The sequence below is a fragment of the Aythya marila genome (genome assembly GCF_965140915.1).
Source record: "Aythya marila genome assembly, chromosome: 10".
Classification (NCBI taxonomy): domain Eukaryota; kingdom Metazoa; phylum Chordata; class Aves; order Anseriformes; family Anatidae; genus Aythya; species Aythya marila.
In genome coordinates, this window is record NC_139051.1 from 22,100,221 (window position 1) to 22,121,019 (window position 20,799).

At 36.0% G+C, this 20,799-nt stretch overlaps 1 protein-coding gene across 1 annotated transcript; it reads left to right on the forward strand.

Moving 5' to 3' along the window:
- Positions 1-4,289: 4,289 nt before the first annotated feature.
- OVCH2 (ovochymase 2) lies at positions 4,290-19,365 on the forward strand (the record flags this gene model as incomplete). The annotated part of the gene is made up of 21 exons (XM_082768484.1): positions 4,290-4,305; positions 4,914-5,023; positions 5,700-5,791; positions 6,957-7,129; positions 7,310-7,405; positions 7,985-8,136; positions 8,807-9,002; positions 10,209-10,232; positions 11,654-11,744; positions 11,846-11,979; positions 12,421-12,561; positions 12,794-12,924; positions 13,306-13,399; positions 14,218-14,349; positions 14,750-14,830; positions 15,172-15,358; positions 16,748-16,817; positions 17,405-17,600; positions 18,031-18,182; positions 18,518-18,686; positions 19,108-19,365. 21 exons carry the CDS (start codon positions 4,290-4,292, stop codon positions 19,128-19,130), a joined length of 2,460 nt encoding a protein of 819 aa, XP_082624610.1. The 3' UTR covers positions 19,131-19,365.
- Between the last annotated feature and the right edge of the window lie 1,434 nt (positions 19,366-20,799).

The window sequence follows — 20,799 nt, forward strand, 5'->3', positions numbered from 1 at the left end:
ACTTGTGAAGAATTTGCCTTGTGTGTTTTTAACAGTTTGTTCTTCGTAGAGTAGCAATCCATCATCAGCGCTGTTTTTGTTAATAGATTCAGAATGGTCAGAATGGTCCTTGCTGAACACTTTTATCTCTGGTCATTTTTAATAAATATTTATTTGCTGAATTTTCAGTCAAAATCTGTCTTCCTAAAAATGTTCTAACTGAAAAAACATGGGTATAAATCTTTCTGGAAAATGAGTTGATAGCATTATGAGCATTATTTAGCAAAATTTTAGTTTGTTGATCTTTTCAGCAATGTTTGCCAAGCTTAGCTATAATCATAAACCATAAAATAGCTGAACTAGGAGCTGCAGGATTGATGTGGGAATATTGAGGTGAAACTCTGTGGTTTGTAGTATGCAGGAGGTCAAACAAATTTATTGAATTATCTCTGCTGGTCTAAAAGTACACAAATCCCAGCCATGTAAATCCCGGCTGAAGGTATAAAAATATGGCAGAGTAGCATGGTTCTGCTCTGAGATGAAACATAATTTGCAGAGGCAGAGGAGAAAATATGTTTGTGAGTAGATGAATTATTGAATATTTTTGACTCTAGGAATGGATGATTTCAAGGAGGGAACTCCTCCAGCTTTTCAATACACTGCTCTCTGAAGTAAGATGAAGGTTTTGTCTGAAAAAAGTGAACAAAAAGTTAACCATTCGTGTGTGCGGTTCGTTTTTATGCTCATTAAAAATGAAGTGACTGTTTTTTGTGCTGGTTACATGTGGTGTCTTTTATATGTATCTAAATTACTTTTACTTTGGGAAGATGTTAGGCAATAATGGAATAATGAAAGTTAAACTTGATTTTGTTGTTACATCAGACTGAAGCATGATTTGAATCAAGTAATTGGAATTACAGTAGGCTAAAATTGCTGAAAAATGAGTTTGGAAAGTTGAAATACATTTATTTCCTATTAAACCTTAATTAAAATATTTGGTTCTGTTTTCAGTTAAGAACTACTGGATTCATAAGTGTAATACACAAATGATAACATTTATGAAAGTTAATATTTAATATTTAAACCATATTTTCAAAATACAGAATTGTTCATTTTATCAAACAAGTTTTCCAGTTTTCAGGCAGTGACCTTGCAAACAGTTCAGATGATCGATGACCCTTAAAAGCACAAGCCAGTGTTTTCAAAACAAAACAACAAATCTCCTATTTATAGCAATTGCTGAGCAATTGCTGCTTATGTTACCATCCTCATCCTCCATCCTTCACTCCTCATCTCTTCTCTTAAACTTCATGTTGTCACTGTTATTTTCCACCTTTCTTCTTAGATGGATGGAACAACATGAAACAACTTTTCTAGTCAGGCTAGAATAATTTCTGAAATTTATGTATTTACATTTTTCAGTCTGGTCGTGTCAGTGGTCCACTGACCTTAACTGAACAGCAGCATTCATTCTCTCCTACCAGCCCCAACCACCCCCCAGACCAGAAGAACTGAGCAACCATGCTGGAAGGTTTTGATGATGAATGTTATCTATATTATTTTCCTTCTTCCAGTCTTAAACTTATTTGTACTTTTTTTGTTTAATAACCTGATAGGAAGAAGTAGCTATATACGTTTCTACAGCATTAAGCATCCTATGGAGGATAAAATGTTTGTAAATCAAACGTACAGCAAAAGAAGAGACAGAACAGACAATGTTATTGATTCGTGCTGTTATTCTGTGGCTAGGGACTGGATCTACCTGCTAAAATGGGGATCAAATATAGATTTTAAGCACAAAGTAATTTTGGAAAACAGGTGATTTAGTGGCTTTGACTGGTCTTACTTTGAAGATACAGGATGCTAATGGGGTATGTAGCTAGCTCTGCACTGGAATTTGGAGCACATGTGTGGATGGAGATGAAGTCTGAGATCTGACCTTTCCTGTTCTTTCAGGAATGATGCTGGTGGTGCTGCCTGCCAAAGCCACAAGTTTTAGGAGCATCAGCAGCTAGCCAGTGAGAAAAGTAGATAAAATCATTGGTGCCTCTGTCCGTGCACACAGTAACAGCGTCAGAAGGAGAAAGATAAATCAGTAGTGAATGAGGAAAACAAAGAATAGTTAGACGAGAAAGGCTGCACTCCTGTTTTGTCATCCCAGACGAAGGGCAGGTTGTACAGAACATGCCATTCTGTGCTTTGTCTTTCTGACCTTTTTGGCTGCTGCACAGTAAGTGTTGCTTCGCTGTCATGAATTTGAAATGAGCTGATTGTTTCTCTGTTTGCCAGTGGGCTGGATGTTTCTATTTCTCATCAGTAATGTGACAGGTAATGTTTGCACAGTGTCACTTAAAAATGTTGAGTTTTTTTTTTTTTTTTTTAATATCATCCTGTTGGATGGTGTCATTCCAAGAGATGGCATTGTGATGGTTAACCAGAGAGCTCAACAGTACACAGAGCTGATTTGGGGGATTGGGACTCTTGTTTTGTCACAAAGGAACTAATGATAGAAAGCAGCCTTCAAAGTTTTTGATTATAGCTCATCCTGTCTGTTTGGAATGATGTCGGTGATGCAGGTTTCAGAAGTTGCAGAATTAGGGATCACTGTGTAACCAGTAGAAAAACCTGTGATCTTAAGAAGCTCTGTATATTGATAACAGAAGAAACAACAGTTTCCATAACAGGGTTTGTATTCAATTGCTCGTTATGAAATTGCACAGTCAGGGTAAAATCTTCATTTGACTGACAGAGGAGAAGAACAACGAAAACCTAGAACTGAATAAATACATAAACGATTTTTGGGATGTTTATTGGTGCAGGATTTGGGGGTAGGAGGCATTGTGAAATCTTTGGTCAAATAATAGAACACAGTAGACTGGGGCTGGGTATAAGATAGTTTTCTTTGGGAGACAGAGCAGAGTCAAAAAATGTAAGTCTTCTCCGTTCGGATGATAACTACAAAAAGAGAAGCTGTTTCATTACTGTTGTAAATTATGTTAAAAGCAGATATATCTTGCTTTTTCCTGTTGGCATCTTGAAAAAATAGTTTTTTTAATAGGTTATGTCTATGAAACTGTTCAGAATTGAAATGCATATTAGCATGCATGTATTGTTCACCTTGTATCTCTCTGTCTTCAAAGTTTAATGCATCTCTCATGTAAAAATTATGTTTCTTGTGGGATAGTTTAAGGTGAAAATATGGAATCATTTTTTTCAAAGACAGGGAAAGCTGAGGATCTCAATCAGTTAAGCCGCGGGGGGGGGGGGAACAACAACTATCCTTTTCCCTGTCTTGTATAAATTTTTATTTATTCCCAGGTATAAATATCCTTTTCCCTTTCTGGCATAAGTGAAACTTATTGCTTCTGTCATCTAGAGTTAGTTCTGCTGATTCTCTCGATGTTTTTAATGTCTTTCTTGGTGCTTATATTTTTCATATGGATTTAAGATTGTTTGGATAATATTTTGATTGTAATTACCACTTCATTCAGTCATTTCTAAGGCAGTACCTTCTAAAAATGATGAGATAAAAGTTTTAAGTGGTGAATTCACAGGGTAATTTAACTTACGGTTTCTGTTTTGTGAAATTTCTTAATTTAGCTGCTGTGTTCTTTATTTAGGATTCAAATATCCTTCTAAGAGACTCACACTTAAATTGTTTTTAAAAATGGAGCTTAGCCATCGAAGTGACTGGTGCTCCTGACTGCAAAAAAGCTGAAATTATTTTTAAAAAGCTGAGCCCTGTCTTCCTTAATTGCTTTTAAAAATGGGTTGACAACACCAGTTCTTTGGAAGAATGATGCTTTGACGCAGGGAGCTATCTTTGTCACATACAACACAGCATACTGTCAACAAAGTGATAATCTCTTGGTATGTTTCTGAGGTCTTTGAAACTGGCTAAATATAAAATATACAGGAAGTATAAAGTATTGCCTGTTCAAGAGATGTAGAAATTGTCAGTGCAAATAGCAACTGATATTTTATTCAGGTGTGTTCTATGTGCAAATTAGCCTGGGTAAGTGTTGATAGAAGAGTGTGCAATGGTAACTTCTGGTTCTGTCATTTTGCTTTAAAAAAAAAAAGTTCTGGGGGGATTTCAGCTACTATTTTACAGCAAATGCCAGTATTGAATTATAAAAGAATCATGCTCTGGTAAATTTGGAAAACATATTTGTACAGTTAAGTGCTCTATGTCTGGATTAATGAGTAACTTCTACTTCAATTAGTTGTTCTCCTGCGGTGTAATAGTTGGGCTTCTTTTTCTCTATAAAAACTCTCCTTGTTTTCATTTCATCACTTAGCACCCCAAGATGCACGTTCTCCCTGGTAAGCTGCCAGTACTCCTGATGGGGATAGTTTGTATTACAGAATTTCATGCTGTACCATTCGTTCTTCAGAAAGGTAGGATCAAAATTTCACATCTAACTTTAAGAGTTTTCTAAATACTAAAGCTTTTGTTCATACCCAGTGAAAAGCAAAGAAGTTTTTATTCTTATGCAGCTTTTGTCAGATTCCTTAATGATTCAGTATGAATAAAATTAAATAAATGCGATTTATAACTAAGTAAATAAAATTAAGTACTCTCAAAGTAGCAGCGAGTTAATGAAGGTCCTGGTTTAGCATGTTACCCTTGAGCTGCAAACAAAATACAGTGAGTCTTCTCTTACATTCTTGTATCTTACAATCCAGAGCACACTTCTTTTTGGCACAATTAATGATTGTAATTGTTCCATTTCCTTCATTAAGATTTACTAATTTGTGTAATTGTACACAAATGTACATTAGTGTACAATTGTACATTTGTGTACAAAATGTACACATTGTACATTAGTGCCTCTGTGCCAGGCCATGCCTTCCAATTTTAATCTGCTAAAAAGTAGAAAAACATTAACCCAAAATAAATCATTCCTTCTTTTTCCCCTTCTATTTCTCAGATCCTAAGTGTGGGCAGAAAGTTCATGAGACAAATCCATGGAGTTACCTTAACCTTTTCACTCGGATTGTTGGGGGAAGCCAGGTGAAACAAGGCTCACATCCATGGCAGGTTTGCACAAGCATATGTTGTTTTATCTTCAGAACAAAGTCATTTCTTTCTTCATATTCATAGAAATGACAAAAGAAGACTGGTATACTTTGTGCTTACTGACACTTAATGACATATTGTTGAGCTCCACCTTACATTTATGAAAAGCGGTAAAGCAGGCTGAGAGGACATGAATCTGTCCTGCTCTCTAAGAAACCTTTGTGTATTGTTTATCATTAATTCTGAAAGAGCATCTTTAGATTAGTCTATGTAAAGATGCATGGGTGAAACTGCTTAGAAATAGGATTACCCCAAAACCCATAAACATTGTCAGGCATCATGGATTTGCACTTTGGAAGATAGGGTACCTCATGATGCTTGTGGTGATTTAAGCTTACAAACTGAATAAAGGTTATGGAAATAGATGTCAAGGGCTCTGCGGTGCTCCCAGTGACCTACAAAGGAAAAATTCTTGACTAGCCAGTAGCTTTTACAGCATGCTGAATAAGTCAGTGAATTGGCATTTTTTATATGTAAGATGCTTTTATCGAGGTATCAAGTCATAGACAACGAAAACAGCAAGGTTTAACATCTCTTAGTCTCAAGGAAAGTAGGAATACTGTGAAAGCATCTTTGCTTGAAGTGCAGCATGTACCTTAGCTATCTGAATCTGCAAAGTCTTCTTTATGTGATACAGGTTTCCTTGAAACGAAGGCAGAAGCATTTCTGTGGAGGCACCATTGTTTCTGCTCAGTGGGTGGTCACAGCAGCTCACTGTATCTTAGAAAGGTATGGATGTGATATTTCAGGAGCATTTTGCAGGTGCAGAAAAACATTGTGTGTGCTGTGGCATCTTTCTTTGGAGATTACTTCCAGGTACTGCTCTTCCACCAATATTTTCTATCTTTTAACAAGAAGGGAGAGGGAAAAAAAAAAAAAGACAAACAAAACCTTTGAACGTTTCAAAACTAAGAATAAAATAGCCATACAAAGTGAGATGAAGACTGACTTTCAAGTAGGTAAAGAGTAGGTAAAAATCTGTTATGGATATAACCTAATTATAATTATCAGGTGATTGCAATATTTTTTTTTTTCCAGAAGTAGTATCTAGCACCAGAGGTGAAATTAAATGGTGAATGGACGCAGTACTTACTTATTGCATGCTGATGACATTAATGACATTCAGCCTTAGTTAAAAAACAAAAACAAAACACAAGGTTTCAGTCCTGATTCTGTTGTGGCTTCAAAGAGATTTTGAGATTCTACATTCTAATTCCCTGGCAGTTAATACTGAATCTTTGTACTAAAGGATCACTTAGAATTTTACATTTGATCTGAAATAGTATGTGACCACATCTTGGTTAAATTAGCTATAACTAACTAAAGAAGAACTGGCAGTACCTGAATCAGCACAAAGCCTTCTGACACAAAAGTAATACATCAAGTTGGTGCATAAATCTGAAGCAGAATAGCAAGTTCATCATGATTGTTTTTTTTTTTTGTTTGTTTTTGTTTCCTTGCTGTACATTTTGATTCAGTACTAGGAATCCCAAAGCAGGATTCACTACGTTTTAAGGCATAAACAGGGAATGCTAAAGAAGTGGTTTTTTTTTTTTTTTTTTTTTTTTTGTACTTCCCTATACTTAAATTTTCCATTCTCTGAAAATTCAGTGTGATCAAACATTTTTAAACACAAGAATAGGAGCTGGTTCTTTAGCGAACCACTTAAGCACAGTCAGGGGTGTAGCAAAATGTATTTCTCTCGGTCCTTTTATTTCTCAATTTCTACTGTTGGGCATGCATATTGACTGTAGATGTCAATGTAAATGCTTTAAAATCTGAAGATGAAAGGTATTAAGTATCAGTAGTAATAACTTCTCTGTTTGTAAACAACTACATTTTTACTTTCATTTTGAATATTCTGTAGTTGAATTTTTATTTTACTCTTTTGCAGGAACATACTCGAGTATTTGAATGTCACTGCAGGAGAGCATGATTTGAGGATCAGGGAGAATGGAGAGCAGACACTCCCTGTTAAATATGTCATTAAGCACCCAAACTTTGACCCCAGAAGGCCGATGAACTACGACATTGCCCTTCTGAAGCTAGATGGAGCCTTCAACTTCAGTAAGACCATAGTTAAATATGGAAAATGTGAAGATGAAAAAGCAAGAATAAATTGTCAAATACCTAATTAATATTTCAGACACCACAAAAATAATTAGAGAACTAGACAAAAAATAAAGTACTTTTTTGTTAATGCTTTTTCAAATATTTATCAAGAAACTTCATGTCCATGTGTGGCAGGTTCATCAGTTTTGCCAGCATGTCTTCCTGATCCAGGTGAGAAGTTTGAAGCAGGATATATCTGTACTACTTGTGGCTGGGGACGTTTAAATGAGAGTAAGTCACTGGAATTGTTCTTAAACATTCTAGTTTTATTGACACTGGCTGTGTCAGTCTTTACTTCCTTTGCTCATCCTTCTCTTGCCAATGGGAAAGGACTTGTATAGCAACTTTGTATCTGTGTAGCAGGTAGTTATTTTCAGATGAGCAAACATTCTCTTACCATATTGTTTGGTTTCAGATATTTACTTGAAAATTATGTCTGTCCCAACATGCAGTGTTAGCTTATTTCTGAAGCTAAGAGCTTCTTTGCATAGGCTATAGATAGCCCAGAAGAAATGATAATGTGGTCATAAGAACTGTAATCTCAAAATGGGATCTTTGCCAGCTTTTATGTCTACCTGTGAATTACCTCGATGGATCACTAGAGTACATGGACCCGTATTTCATGTTGGAGACACTTTGAAGTTTATTCAAGTAAAATTGCCTATGTATGCAAAACTGGATGTTTATCAAAATATGCTTGTAAACATAAAATGGCCCAGAGCAAGTTTCCAATTGTTTTTGTTTGTGTATTAGCAGTGACATTAAGTTCATCTCTCAACATTTCTTATGAACAGTTTTTTTGTGTTTCAGATGGAGTACTCCCTCAAGTTTTATATGAAGTCAATCTACCAATTCTGAATAGGAAGGAATGTTCAAGAGCATTGTCATCTTTAAAGAAGCCCATCCAAGGTGACACTATAATGTGTGCTGGATTTCCAGATGGAGGAAAAGATGCCTGTCAGGTCAGCTGAACAGAGGGCATTGTCTACTTACAAGTATTTCTCTGATGCTCAAGGCTCTGTGCACATAAATGAATAAATACACTGCACATAGTGATATTTGGAGTGTATTTCTTTTGATGTGGGAATTCTTGGAAAAGTTCTGTATGGAGGAATGCTATTAATTGCATGATTCTATTTTAATTATTGTGTGAATTGCATGATAAGTGTCTGACAGCAATTTCACAGTGTATCCCAGTGCAGTAATGCATAGAGCTTTCTAACTTTAGAAAACTTGATAAACATTGATTAGTGAATGCAGCTAACATAGTATGGAGGAAGTTAGAAAGTTTTGCCTTGGAAGAAAGTGAGATAAAATTGATTGTTGCTTATCATGTAAAAAAAAAAAAAAAAAAAAAAAAAAAAAAAAGTTCTTCACTCTCTTTTTCATGCTGGAGCACAGCAGATGTGCGCTTCAGAGTGAATTAATCTCTCCCCATCTTCAAAATCCTACCTACTATGTCTTTTTTTTTTTCTTTTTTGCCTTTTTTTTTTTTTTTTTAATGGAAACTACTATTTTGTTTTGTGGCAGGTTTATTAGTATGATTAAAAAAAGGCAACTCAAATTCTTAGAGGCTTGCTCAGTGGTTGGTGTGCATGCACTTTAAGCTATGGGTTCTGGGGGTTCTTACAGGGAGACTCAGGGGGCCCTCTTTTGTGCCAACGTAAGCACGGTGTGTGGATTCTCGCTGGTGTGGTCTCCTGGGGGATGGGATGTGCTCGTGGCTGGATAGATAATGAGAAGAAGAAATATTATGAAAGAGGATCACCAGGAATATTCACAGACCTCAGTGCAGTACTTTCGTGGATTCAAGAAAATATGAGTGCTGGTATTAAGTCTCCACAGTAATTTCTCTTTGTGAAAACTTTTCTGTCTCATAACAACATTTCATTTATCTTTTTCAAGATAGAGTACTAATATTATCCCATTATTCCTGTCAAAGTATTATAGCTTTTCACAATGCCTTTAAGTAGATGGTACTGATTGGTAATTGCCAAAACCAAACTGAGATTATTGTAAACAATTATTTCTCTTCCACTTTGTCTTTTACCTGGATTATATATATATTTATTTATTTAGTATTACTTATTCATGTATTACCTTTAAGGAGGATCCTTTTATCCAGCTAGCCAGTTAGCCTGGTATTTTTGGTTTTAAGTGGAAATTTAACCAGTTGAAAGTCTCTGAAATTCCATATGCACCTCTTTGAAGTTGCTTATCATTTTTCTCAGCTAAAATGTGTTTATTGGGCATTTGACTGGATGGGAAAAAGTCATGGTCTCAGAAGCATTTCTGCTTACTCTGCCCAAAAGGCTACATGTCCTCTGTACAATGGAGCAGCATGAAAATTATCAACCACTTCCAAAGCCATGCAGATGGAGATATAAATAACATCATGTCTAGGTGTTAATGTCACTCAGAGCATTAAGAGTCTGAATTAATATTTTCTTCCAGTTTGAGCTATGTTCTTTTAAAGATAAAGGTGATTGTAATAAAATGTATGTGGAGAATTGGAAAACTGAGGAGGTGTGTTTGAGAGGTTTTGTTAGTCAATGCTTTAAAAAAAATGATGAGGAAAAAAAATAAAAATTTCCTAGATTCACTTGCCACTCTTTTACACTGTTGCACTGGTGCAAAGAATCTGGAGTGTAACTGCTGTCAGGCTCAATGTCTCTGTGTCCCTGATGTGGTGGAAGCAGTTGGATTCTGCTTCCCTGAAATGTATCATATCTACTCAAAACAGAGAGAGAGTGCTGCTCAGATTGAGCAGTAGCCTATCAATATGTGGTTAATTCTAGCAGTGGTTGCTCTAGAATTGTTTATTCTGAAATTAGCATTGCATGAACTTGCAATTTTGTTTTAGTTCCAAGTCTAATTTACTGTAGGCAATATGTCCCCAGGAAGCATTCAAATTTGTGTCAGTGCTAGCTGTATAAACTTACTATTTCACACTGTTAAAAATAGAATGTATGTCGTGAATACAAAACTACACTAATATATTCTTCTTTTTTTCAACCCCTTCCTCCCTTATGAGACCTGAAAATGAAAAGTTCTACACGTGAGTACAGTATTTTTTCAGAATCTTTTATCTGTGTTAGAGCATAACCAACCTGCTCCCTGAATAGTCTGATATATAATCCGTGAAGGAAGAAACATATTTATAGCATGACTCATCAATGCACTTTAAAATGTATACTTTAAAAATACACTTTTTTCTTCTGACTCAATTAAAAAACAAACAAACAAACAAACAAAAAACAACTTATGTAGGATACTACTTATGTGCTGGTGACTTCAGAAAGGAATTTCCCTTAAGACAGCTACGTATGAAAAGCAATACCTTTTTTTGAAATGTAAATAGGATTAATGGGAAAAATATAGAACAGAGCCTCAAGTAATTCAAGAAATCCAGTTAGTGAGGTTGATTCTGTATAATAATATAGATTCTAAGCAGGAAGTATGAGATAAATTGATAGTATTTCTGAGCAGTTTATGATGAATCTACTTGTCTGATGTCCATTTCTGTGAATAAAATATAAAAAACAAAATCAAAAGCAAAAATAACTAAAAAAGGAAATATGATATAATTTGTTTTACAACTGAAGTTTTATTTTGATTTTGGTATGTTTATGGTTTTTTTTGGGCACGGTTCAACTACATACCATTTCACATAAGGATAATAGTAACTCCTGTGAACTAGATCATAGAATTTCAGTTTTTACTATCTAGAAATTTCTCAGATGACAAATGACACAGTCAGTTTGCATAGACTTGTTTATACCAATGAGCATTGGGTGTTTGTCTTTTTAAAATTTTTTACTGGTCTTCCTAGGACAATTTAGGTAAGATAATCGTTAAAGTACATAACTCTTTTTTTTTTTTTTTTTTTTTCTTTTTTTTTTTTCCATGAAGTGTTGATAAATGTCTTACTAGCTTACCTTGGCAAGGAGAAAGAAAGGCAAGAGGAGACAATTTTTGTAAGTAGTTATAGTTTGCAGCAGTAGCTATCTCAACAGAAAATCTTTTGCTTCTTCCAATACCATGTTGTACTGTTACAGAAGTTTCCTGCTGTAATATAGCTAGGAACATTATTATAAATGGACAGCAATGAATACTTATGTCTTGTGATATGCATTTTTTGTCCCTGAAAAATACTTCAACCAAAATCTTAATTTAGCAAATAGTTTATTCAAGGTAAAAAGCAAGCACTGCCATTTTTACAGTAAAATATGATAGGGCACTGGCAGTGCTTGGTTTTTGCCTTCAAATTCTGTGCTTTAAAAATGGCTTGCTGTAATTTTAAATAAAAGAAGGAAGACAGGAAAGACCCAGCATCATTCTGCCATCAGTTACAAGTTACAACATCAGTTACAGTTACAACATCAGTTACAAGTTACTGCTGAGCAGTCTTGAGTCTCACAATAGTCTCAGATAATTGCAAATGTATTCTTCCTATTTTGTTTTTACTCTGCAATGCAGCATTTTGTGGTGTTCAAGATGGCAAACTCCCAGACAGTGAAGGAGAATTACATTTTCCTGGAAGTCTCAAACAGTTCTATCAAAACCACCAGTGAGTAGACAAATGGAAACCTTGCCCAGAAACTCTTCCTGGTACCTGTGTGGTTGTTTTTCATTGTAGTTTTGACAACAGGAACAAATCTATCATTCCAGATTGTGTGTATGGACTCTACTTGTACCGGAAGGAAATTATATATTGCTTCATTTTTCCCACTTTGATATAGAACCAGAAACATTTTGTGACTTTGATTCTTTATCAGTATATTCAAAAGACAACAGACTTCTTGGTGAGTTACTGTCCTCTTGTTCTTTGAAATAATCTGTTAGCATAACCTTTTGTTCTAAAGGTAACCAAACCTAGAGAGGACATTGCAGTTGATGATGTTTTACTCATGTTTTCATAATGAACACATTGTGACATGTGATCTGAACTAAATGATGAGAGGTTATGAGGGGAAAAGAATGGAAGAATACCTGTTAGGGAGCTGTGTCAGCATGTGAATTGATGGTGTCAAGGATTTTCAATTTTTAATATTTTAATTCTACTTTTAATATTTTTATTTTCTTTTATTTGGACTAATGGATTAGTAGTGAATAGAGGGGATTGGGTAGGCAATTTCCTTTTCATCTTTGTTTTTTTATAGCCAGGTACAAAAAATAGTACCTCAAAGTTTTCTCAAGTGACTAAATATTTTGAACTATGATTACTATCTGATATCTTGTTACAGGAAAATTCTGTGGAGGAGATCTTCCATTACCTATTTTGATTGGCTCCAATAGTATAAGGCTGAAATTTGTTTCTGACAGCAAGGATTATGGAACTGGTTTTTCCATGATGTATAAAGCTCTTACACCACATATACTTCCTAGTAAGTCTAAGTCTAGTAATATACCTGTCTGTGCTCTTGGGCGGTTGCCTGAAAAAATAAACTGGAGGAGAACACAGAAGAAGTTAGCTTGCTGCTCTTTTTCTGTTTTCTTTCTCAATTGTGTGAAAGCACCATGAGAGGTTTTCTGGATTTTATTTTTATTTTTTTTCCAAATGATTTAAGAGGTGCCTCCTTTTTTTTTTTTTTTTTTTTTTTTTCTCTGGATTTCCAGATTCTGGCTGTGAGTCCATAGCCATCCTTTTTGAAGAAGGAGTGTTACAAAGCATGCACTATCCAGAACAGTACAGTAATCTGGCAGACTGTCAATGGATTATTTGTGCACCAGAGGACCATGTAATCAAGGTATAATATGAGTGCTTCTTGTGTCTACAGAATGGAAGCGGGTAACGTTTAGTAGACACAAAAGCGTGCTGCTAAGGACAAACAAGATCTAGCAACATAACCTTGAATAATGCTGCTGGATACAGTTAAGAGAAATTGCTTTCCATCCCAAAAGCCAGATAGGTTTTGATTTCTCCTTTAGGTTAATAGTAAAATAGGATTTTCTGGTTTATCGTGTGTCATCTTATTTTGACACATTTTTCTATGAAATTTAATATGACGTGTCACTTGTTAGAGGTCTGAATGACCCTAAAATAATCTTTGAGACTATTAAAGATGTTTTTGTAGATAATTGAATTTTAATTTGTGAATTTAACAATATTTTTTTTCTTTAATGTAAAGCTTACATACAAATCTTTTGAAGTAGAAGAGAGTGAAGATTGCTCTTACGATGCTGTGACTGTATATGAAGATGTGGGAAAAGAGGAGGAAATTGGTTTGACTTTTGATTTTCAACATATTTTGGGGATGAACTATCAGTCCTATGATTTTCAGTAGCTCTGTTTTACAGTGTAAAACCAAGTTCAACATTAGAATCTTGGGTGATGTTGAAGGTACCAGTTTGAGTACCATGAAAATACATGTATTGGTTCTTCTGTTCCACTTGTTGAGGCAAAAAGACATCTAATAACTATTTGGTGTATTTAAGTTCTATATGGAATGAAATCTGAATTCATGTAAATGAAGAGAAGAATTTAGGACAATAATTTGTTTTTATAGTAATTATGTTGGTCAGATCAGGAACAGAAAGCAACCCATGGGTTTCAGAGTCCAGTTTTTCTTCACTCCAGATGTGCATTCATGTTATTCTTACCACCCTGATAGAGATTCCCCTGGCTTATATCAAAAGAAAGGAAGACCTGTGCCAATCGAATCTTTTCAACACTAATTAATGCTGTTGCTTAGATTAGCACTGGCAGATGTTAGTGCTGAAACAGCAGTAAGGAAACCAATTTTCCAGTGTGTTCTATATGTAATGGCAACCTAAGAGCGTGAGTGCTGCAATAGTATCTTGCACAATGATACATGATTCTCCTTGCTCTTACGAGATAATTACTAAACAGACTGACAAGAATAATAGAATTGTCCTTCAGCCTCAGTCTGGTTATCTATTTCTCTCTTGTGTATAGTTCTTTTTTTATTATTATTTTTTAACCTTCCTATGTGGCAGCTGGAATGCACAGACTGTTGAAAGAGATAAGGATGAAAAACTACCTTCTAATCTGCTGTGAACATCTGCTTTCTGATCTTTAGCTAAGTCTTGTGGATTTGACCTACCAGCACCTGTTTTAAGCTCCTCTGCTCTGATGCTTGTTGTCTTTCACTCTGATGAAACAAAGACCTTTGAAGGATTCAAAGCTACAATCTCTTTTGTTCATGTAACAGGTAATAGAAGTAACTTGGGAGACTGCCTCACTGGGGCAGCACAAAGGGCTCTGCACTGAATCTGGATATTCAGAATGATTTTGTTCTAGGAGATTTTCACATAATACATAGTTTCAGTGAAAAATAGTATGAACCTATTGAGACATTGAACAAATGACTTATTGAGCAGGTAAAGAGAAACAATGGATCTCCCCCAAACCTCAGGGTTTTGTTTTGTGTAAAAGTATTTTGGTACATTTTAAATGGTACTTTAGTACCATGTGAATATGTAATAACACAGGCCCCTGCTGTAGAAATCTATTCCTTCTACAAAAATGATAATAGGGAAATAAAAATAATTTTGAAATAAAAGTATTATTCAAGACAACCCACTAACACATTTGTTATTTTCATTTGCTAGATTTAGATACTCTGAATTCAACTAGTGAAGAAGTTTTTGAAGATATGGATACGACTGTAGAAGAAATACAGGTTACAACAGGTATGTCAACCTGAGGTATATTTTCTTCATGGGAATGTGGAGTACCTCTAGGACTGAAATGGTGTTTTCTCCAAATATTTAATGGCTGCATTCTGAGTTGTCCTAAGATTTTTTCCTTAGGATGTGTTGTGGAAATAAAAGATGAATAGTAAGATTTCTATGTTTTAGCTTTTGAATAATAGAAGACATTTTTTGCTTGTTTCCTTCATCTTCTTAAGTCACTTAGAGCAATACACTGTCATTTTTACAGCCTGTCAGTCAGTTTTACAGCCTGTCAGTCAGTTTTACACCCTGCATCTTGGAAAATAATTGCAAAGAGTATAGGGTCTTTTCTGTTTCAGATGATACTTGTGGAGTGCCTTCAAATCAGCCCAGGTTCATCTTCAGTAGGATAATTGGAGGTGAAGAAGCAGTACCATACTCATGGCCTTGGCAGGTCAGCATACAAATTTCGAATGAGCATATCTGTGGAGGAGCTGTCCTTGCCAAAGAATGGGTTGTCACAGCTGCTCATTGCTTTAATTCTAAGTAAGTACACTGGGATGAACCCTCTGCTGTGAATATCTGCGATTGCACAGTGCATCTCTGCAGTGTGGTGGTCCTGCCTAGGGAGGCTGGCATGGTTTCGGTTACTACCTACTTGCAACTCAGTCAGGACTCTTTCTCTACACACACGTATTAGCCTTACAGTGGCTACTTAGGAAGCAGCCTCATTCTGTAGGATTGGTTTCCTTTCAGATCAGTCTACAGAAGAGATGACAAGACACTGTCATCTTGTCATCCATTGCTTATTCTCAGGCAGTTTCTCTCTGGGTCATTTGCAGAGCATGATTTCCTCTAGGTAGAATCAACCTATCAAAAAGTCTTAAAATTACTAAATTTATATAGACTTTAAGAGGACATAAAGGAAGGTTTTGTGCACAGAAGCCAAAAGGGCAGTCTGTGAGACTTTCAGACTCTTTTTATAAACACTTTATAAAATGTACTTTAATTATTCATCTCATAGACTGAACTACCAATTTCAAATGAATCACACTTAGATTTTAAATTAATCTTCACATACTTCACATAAATTAAACTTCACATACATCTTGAGTCATTAAAAATGACACATCTTGAGTCATTAAAATCTTTTATAAAAATCCTCCCTGATAATGAGATATTCTGGACCAATTTTTAAATAAAGTAGTAATTACTTGAAAATGAGAGGAAGCATTCAAAAGCTAAGAATGACAAAGATGTTTAGATATGTACATGTATATTTTCTATTGAACTCTGAAATGGAAATGCTGTTTTGAATTTTTGACTTTGTCTTTTAAGTTTCTAAATATTAGTTTGCAAAATTTTATGTCTGGAGCATTGTTGTACTGTGTTGAAAGTACTGCTCTAAGAGCCACAATAAGGAGGATTTTTCTGTCACACATTGCCAATGCATCAGAATTTGTGTACATGGCTTAATGTGATTTTATCAGGGAGTTATGACATGTTTTCAAGGAGCTGAAAGGATTTGGTTAAGATAACAGAGAATGAAATGAAATGTACCTGTTACATTTCTTCATATCATTTGATGAGTAGTTATGATGTATAGGTTACCCGTTTTTTTCATTAAGATAGGGACCAGCGCCATCCCTGGATGGTATTGACCATGCAGGTCTTGAGTCCTGCAGCAGACACTCTAAGTCTTTATAAATCTTATCTTTCTGTTAGTTCACTATGTGTTTGAGATATGCTATGGCCTCATCATGAGATTTCCATAGATTTGTATGGTAGTGTGGTCCTCAGGTGGTGTTGGTCCAGGAATATGTAGGGCTTTAGTATTTGTTTTGGGTGAGGGAGGTTATAAGATTCTCACGTTTTATGAATGTTGTTATAGCAGCCTGAGAATGGGCTTATATTGTATTTATATTTTTTTGGCAGGGAATTGTACAGAGACCTATGGATGGTGGTCACAGGACTTCATGATCTTACAGAGCAAGAATACAGACAGGTACTATAAGTTCTGCTTAATAACAGAAAGCATATCAATCTTACAAAATACATTTTTAATGTAAATGTATCTTTCAAGTTGTTCATGATGCAGCAATTTAACAGCCTGAATGCTGGTTTTAATCTGCATTTGTACAACGTTTTTTATTTGACTGACAGAGAACTTGCATCAATATAGACCTGTCTTCACCATTAATGAAGTGTAAAGCTCAGTATCCTGGAATATGTCTGAGGAGTGTATTGTTTCTAAATTTTGGTAATAGTTGGCTTGGTAATAGTTCCCAGAAATAATGAGGACACAGCTTTCCACTTTGCTCAGACTGGACAAATGTTTTTCCAAGACCCTTTTCCTACATTTGGTGGATGAAGCTTCCTGCACATTTCCTGATCCATGTCCAAGAAGCATAACCCTGACTTCTTAATAAAAGCAGCTGCTGAAGTTACCTGCTTTCTTATAAATATTTCTTCCTCCTCAGACATTGTGCAAATTTATAAGAGATTTTAAAAGAGCTTTAAAAGAAGATTTATAAAACCAAAGACTCAGATTCTCAAGTCACTCAGCAAATGTCAATGTCCTTGCTTTCCTAGAAAAGATCAGTGAAGCAGTATATTATACATCCAAGCTTTAACAAAACCACGATGGACTCAGATATTGCTTTACTGCAACTGGCCAAGCCCTTAGAATTCAACCACTATGTGCGGCCAGTGTGCCTCCCTGCGAAGGACGAAGTGATTCAGCCTTCAACGGTGTGCATCGTCACAGGATGGGGGACACATGAAGAAGGTATGTAGTCTTTGCCCTTTTGAGGGCTGATCAGGCTGTGGCTGTCTCTTATGGTTCGTTCTGTGTTGTAATGTTAATTCTATCTATACTTAGTCTCCTGGAGAACTGATTTGCTAAGAAGTTTTTGCTTGTGTAAGCTCAGCTAGACATGCGTGGATCTGAGTAGGAGTAAAGCAATCAGATAATAGAGATTTAGGCTATTTGAAAAAGAGAAGAGTAAAGCTGCTTTCTGGAAGCCCTAAATAAGCAGGCTGTCTAAAGCACTAGAGAGATACTGTGGAGAGCAGTCCTGCTCTGGAGGAAGACAAAACTGAAGGGACCCAGAGATATTCCTCACTTTTTGTGATGTCAGGTGAGGCAGGTATCGTATCATTAATTAATACCTCTGCTGGTTTCTAAAATGTTTTTTTTTCTTCTTCTTTTTTTAAAGACAGAGAAAAGAGTAAAAAACTACGTCAGCTGGAAGTCCCTATCCTGGTGCTTGACAGATGTCAGACCTATTACATAAATCTGCCCAGTAAAGTGACTCAGAGGATGATCTGTGCTGGATTCCCTCTGGAAGAAGGCAAGGACTCATGCACAGTAAGTTGCACACATCATCTTTGCTTTCTAATACCTGGGGTATGTCCAGATGTGTTCTGAAAAGACGGGAATGTTGAAACCTCCCTAGGAGCTGTTCTCTTGCAAACAGGCTGTAGGTGATTTACAGTGGAACACACCTTAACAGTAGGATTTTAATTATTCATATTGTATAAAAAGGTACATCCCTTGACAAACGGTTATTTCTCTCACTGCCCTTAAAAACAGGGACACCCAAACACGTGAGCAACCTTGAGCCTATTGTGTAGCTGAAGTTATCTTTTAAAAACATAAGGAGTGCTTTTGGATTGTAACAGGATTCCTTTGTCCTTGCGCAGGGTGATTCTGGTGGCCCATTAGTTTGTCCTTCAGAAGATGACTCAGGATTTTATACCCTTCATGGAATCACTAGTTGGGGCTTGGGCTGTGGAAGGAAGAGCTACCCAGGAGTATACACAAATATCGCGTTTTTTGTGGACTGGATCAAGCAGAGTGTTAATACTAGTGGTATGTATGAAAGCAAGCAAGCAAAAACTGATTAAATTAATCCTTTTGCTGTTGCTAGTGGCTCTCTTTGAGGCCTTTTCCAGGATGCCACTTTTATACTTGGGCGTCTAGCACTTTCTGAAATCTAGGCTGCTTAAAATACAACGAGCTGAGTGCCCAGAAGCTGGTGAATCTAAATCAATAGTCAGTTCTGAAAATCTTACTACTTCAGGATGTATTGTTATTCCTCTTCACCGCATTTCCCCTCCTGAAGAACAGTGCTTTTTATTATTGCTGCTTTGCTGCCTCATTTCTAAGGGTTGGGGGAGGTAGGGAGGTGTGAAATGACGCTTGATGACAAGTGAGTCCACTTCGAGGAGTTGACTGACAGACTTTGGTGTTTGCAAAGTTTACCTGGTGTTTTTTTTTTCCTTTCTTGTAGATCTTCCCATGTTCATGGTGTAGCTGTCAAAAGAGCAGTTCTGATGGACTACATTGTAAAGCACTTCCAAAGTACAAATGTCATTGAAAGCAACATTTGGTGAAGCGTATTAGATTATGACTGGTGAACAGATTACAAAGTAGCTGATACTTAGCTTGATTCTTGTACTGCCTATTTATCCAAGTGAGACTTTGACCATACCTGTATGTTCTTGGGAAATACAAAAGTTACTCGCATGCTTCTGGCACTGTTGGTCTGTATTAGAAGGAATGATAGGGAAAATGAGTCACCATATACATGTACTGAATGTCAAGCATGTCCTTGAATGTAGCACTGGAGAGAACAAAAATGAAGATGAAATAAGCACTTGTGTAAAACAGCTTGAGGAATAGTCCGTTATCTTTCCATTAAGGTCAATGAGAGTGTTACCTCTGGCTCTGAAAGGACCTAGGCAGTGGCAGTAGTAGTGCATTTGTGAGGAGCAGAAGAACATTGCCTAGTGATTAGTCAATCAAATTGCTGTGAAAATTATATTTTAATATGACCAAGCGATGGTCCCTATAGGCCTGATCTGACCAATTTGAGTGTTAAAATACTCTTTTCAGCTGAAAAACCTGGCCAGTCATACCAGTAAAAAAAAGTACCCACTGCAGCAAGGAAGTTGAATTGCAGTGTAAAATACGTATTTTTTTTTCCCCCTCTGGTTCTTTCCTATTATTTTTAATTTTTAAAAGCAATGTTTTGTTTAAAGAAGTCATGCAGTTCTGAGGAGTTAGAATGTGCTTACACCATCAATTGCCCATTGTTGTAACAATTTTTCTACATGTAACTGCATCAAAAGAACTTCAGTGCTTGTAGAAAGCCACTACCAAATGAGGAGAAGGCATAACTATCTCCAAAACTACTCAGGCTTTTAAGATGTAAGGTAGGATCAGCAATGAGCCAGGATGACTTGCATGACCACTACCTTCTGGTCTGCCTTCACAGTGGAATTTTCCATTAGTGTGAAGCCCTATGTATTAGCTCATGTATTCTGCAAGATTTTCATGGCTTGTTAAGATTAAAATTCCTCTGAAAGACATTTTCTTGACGTTACATAAGTTGTTGTGGATGTATGGAATTCTACAAAGTCAGGGCCGTGCTAGGTGGAAATGCTGATCTCAGCTATCCACAACTTTTCAATAATCTCTACAACCTGGGATGCTGGAGGTATGCTTTTCATACTTAATCAAAGGTTTCCCTTGCATCAGCCATGCACCCACTTTAATTCCATGGTTGCAATATTTTTTTTATTGATTGAGAGAAAAGAGAATCTGGGTCATTAGCTTAAGTTTTCACTATACTTTTGTGAAGTCTGTATTTAACTGAACTGTTTGACATCAGTTATGTAAAGTATATTACTTAAGGTCGGTTCATCTTGGTTAGCAATGCAAGTATAGACTGAGGTCTAAATGAAGTCTTGATGACTTGTCCAATATTTGTAGTGTGGTGTTGCTATGCCTGTGGGGAATATGAAAATGGCTGAGATTCCAATTACTTGTATTCAGGACTTCAGTAATGGTCATCAAAGTTAACAGATGTGCTCACAAAGCATTAGGTATTGGATTGTCTTTGGAATCAAACCACTTGCTGGTTGCAAACTGTTGCAATTTTCTGGATTGAAGGAAAGTTGATGTTTTGATTAAAAAGTAA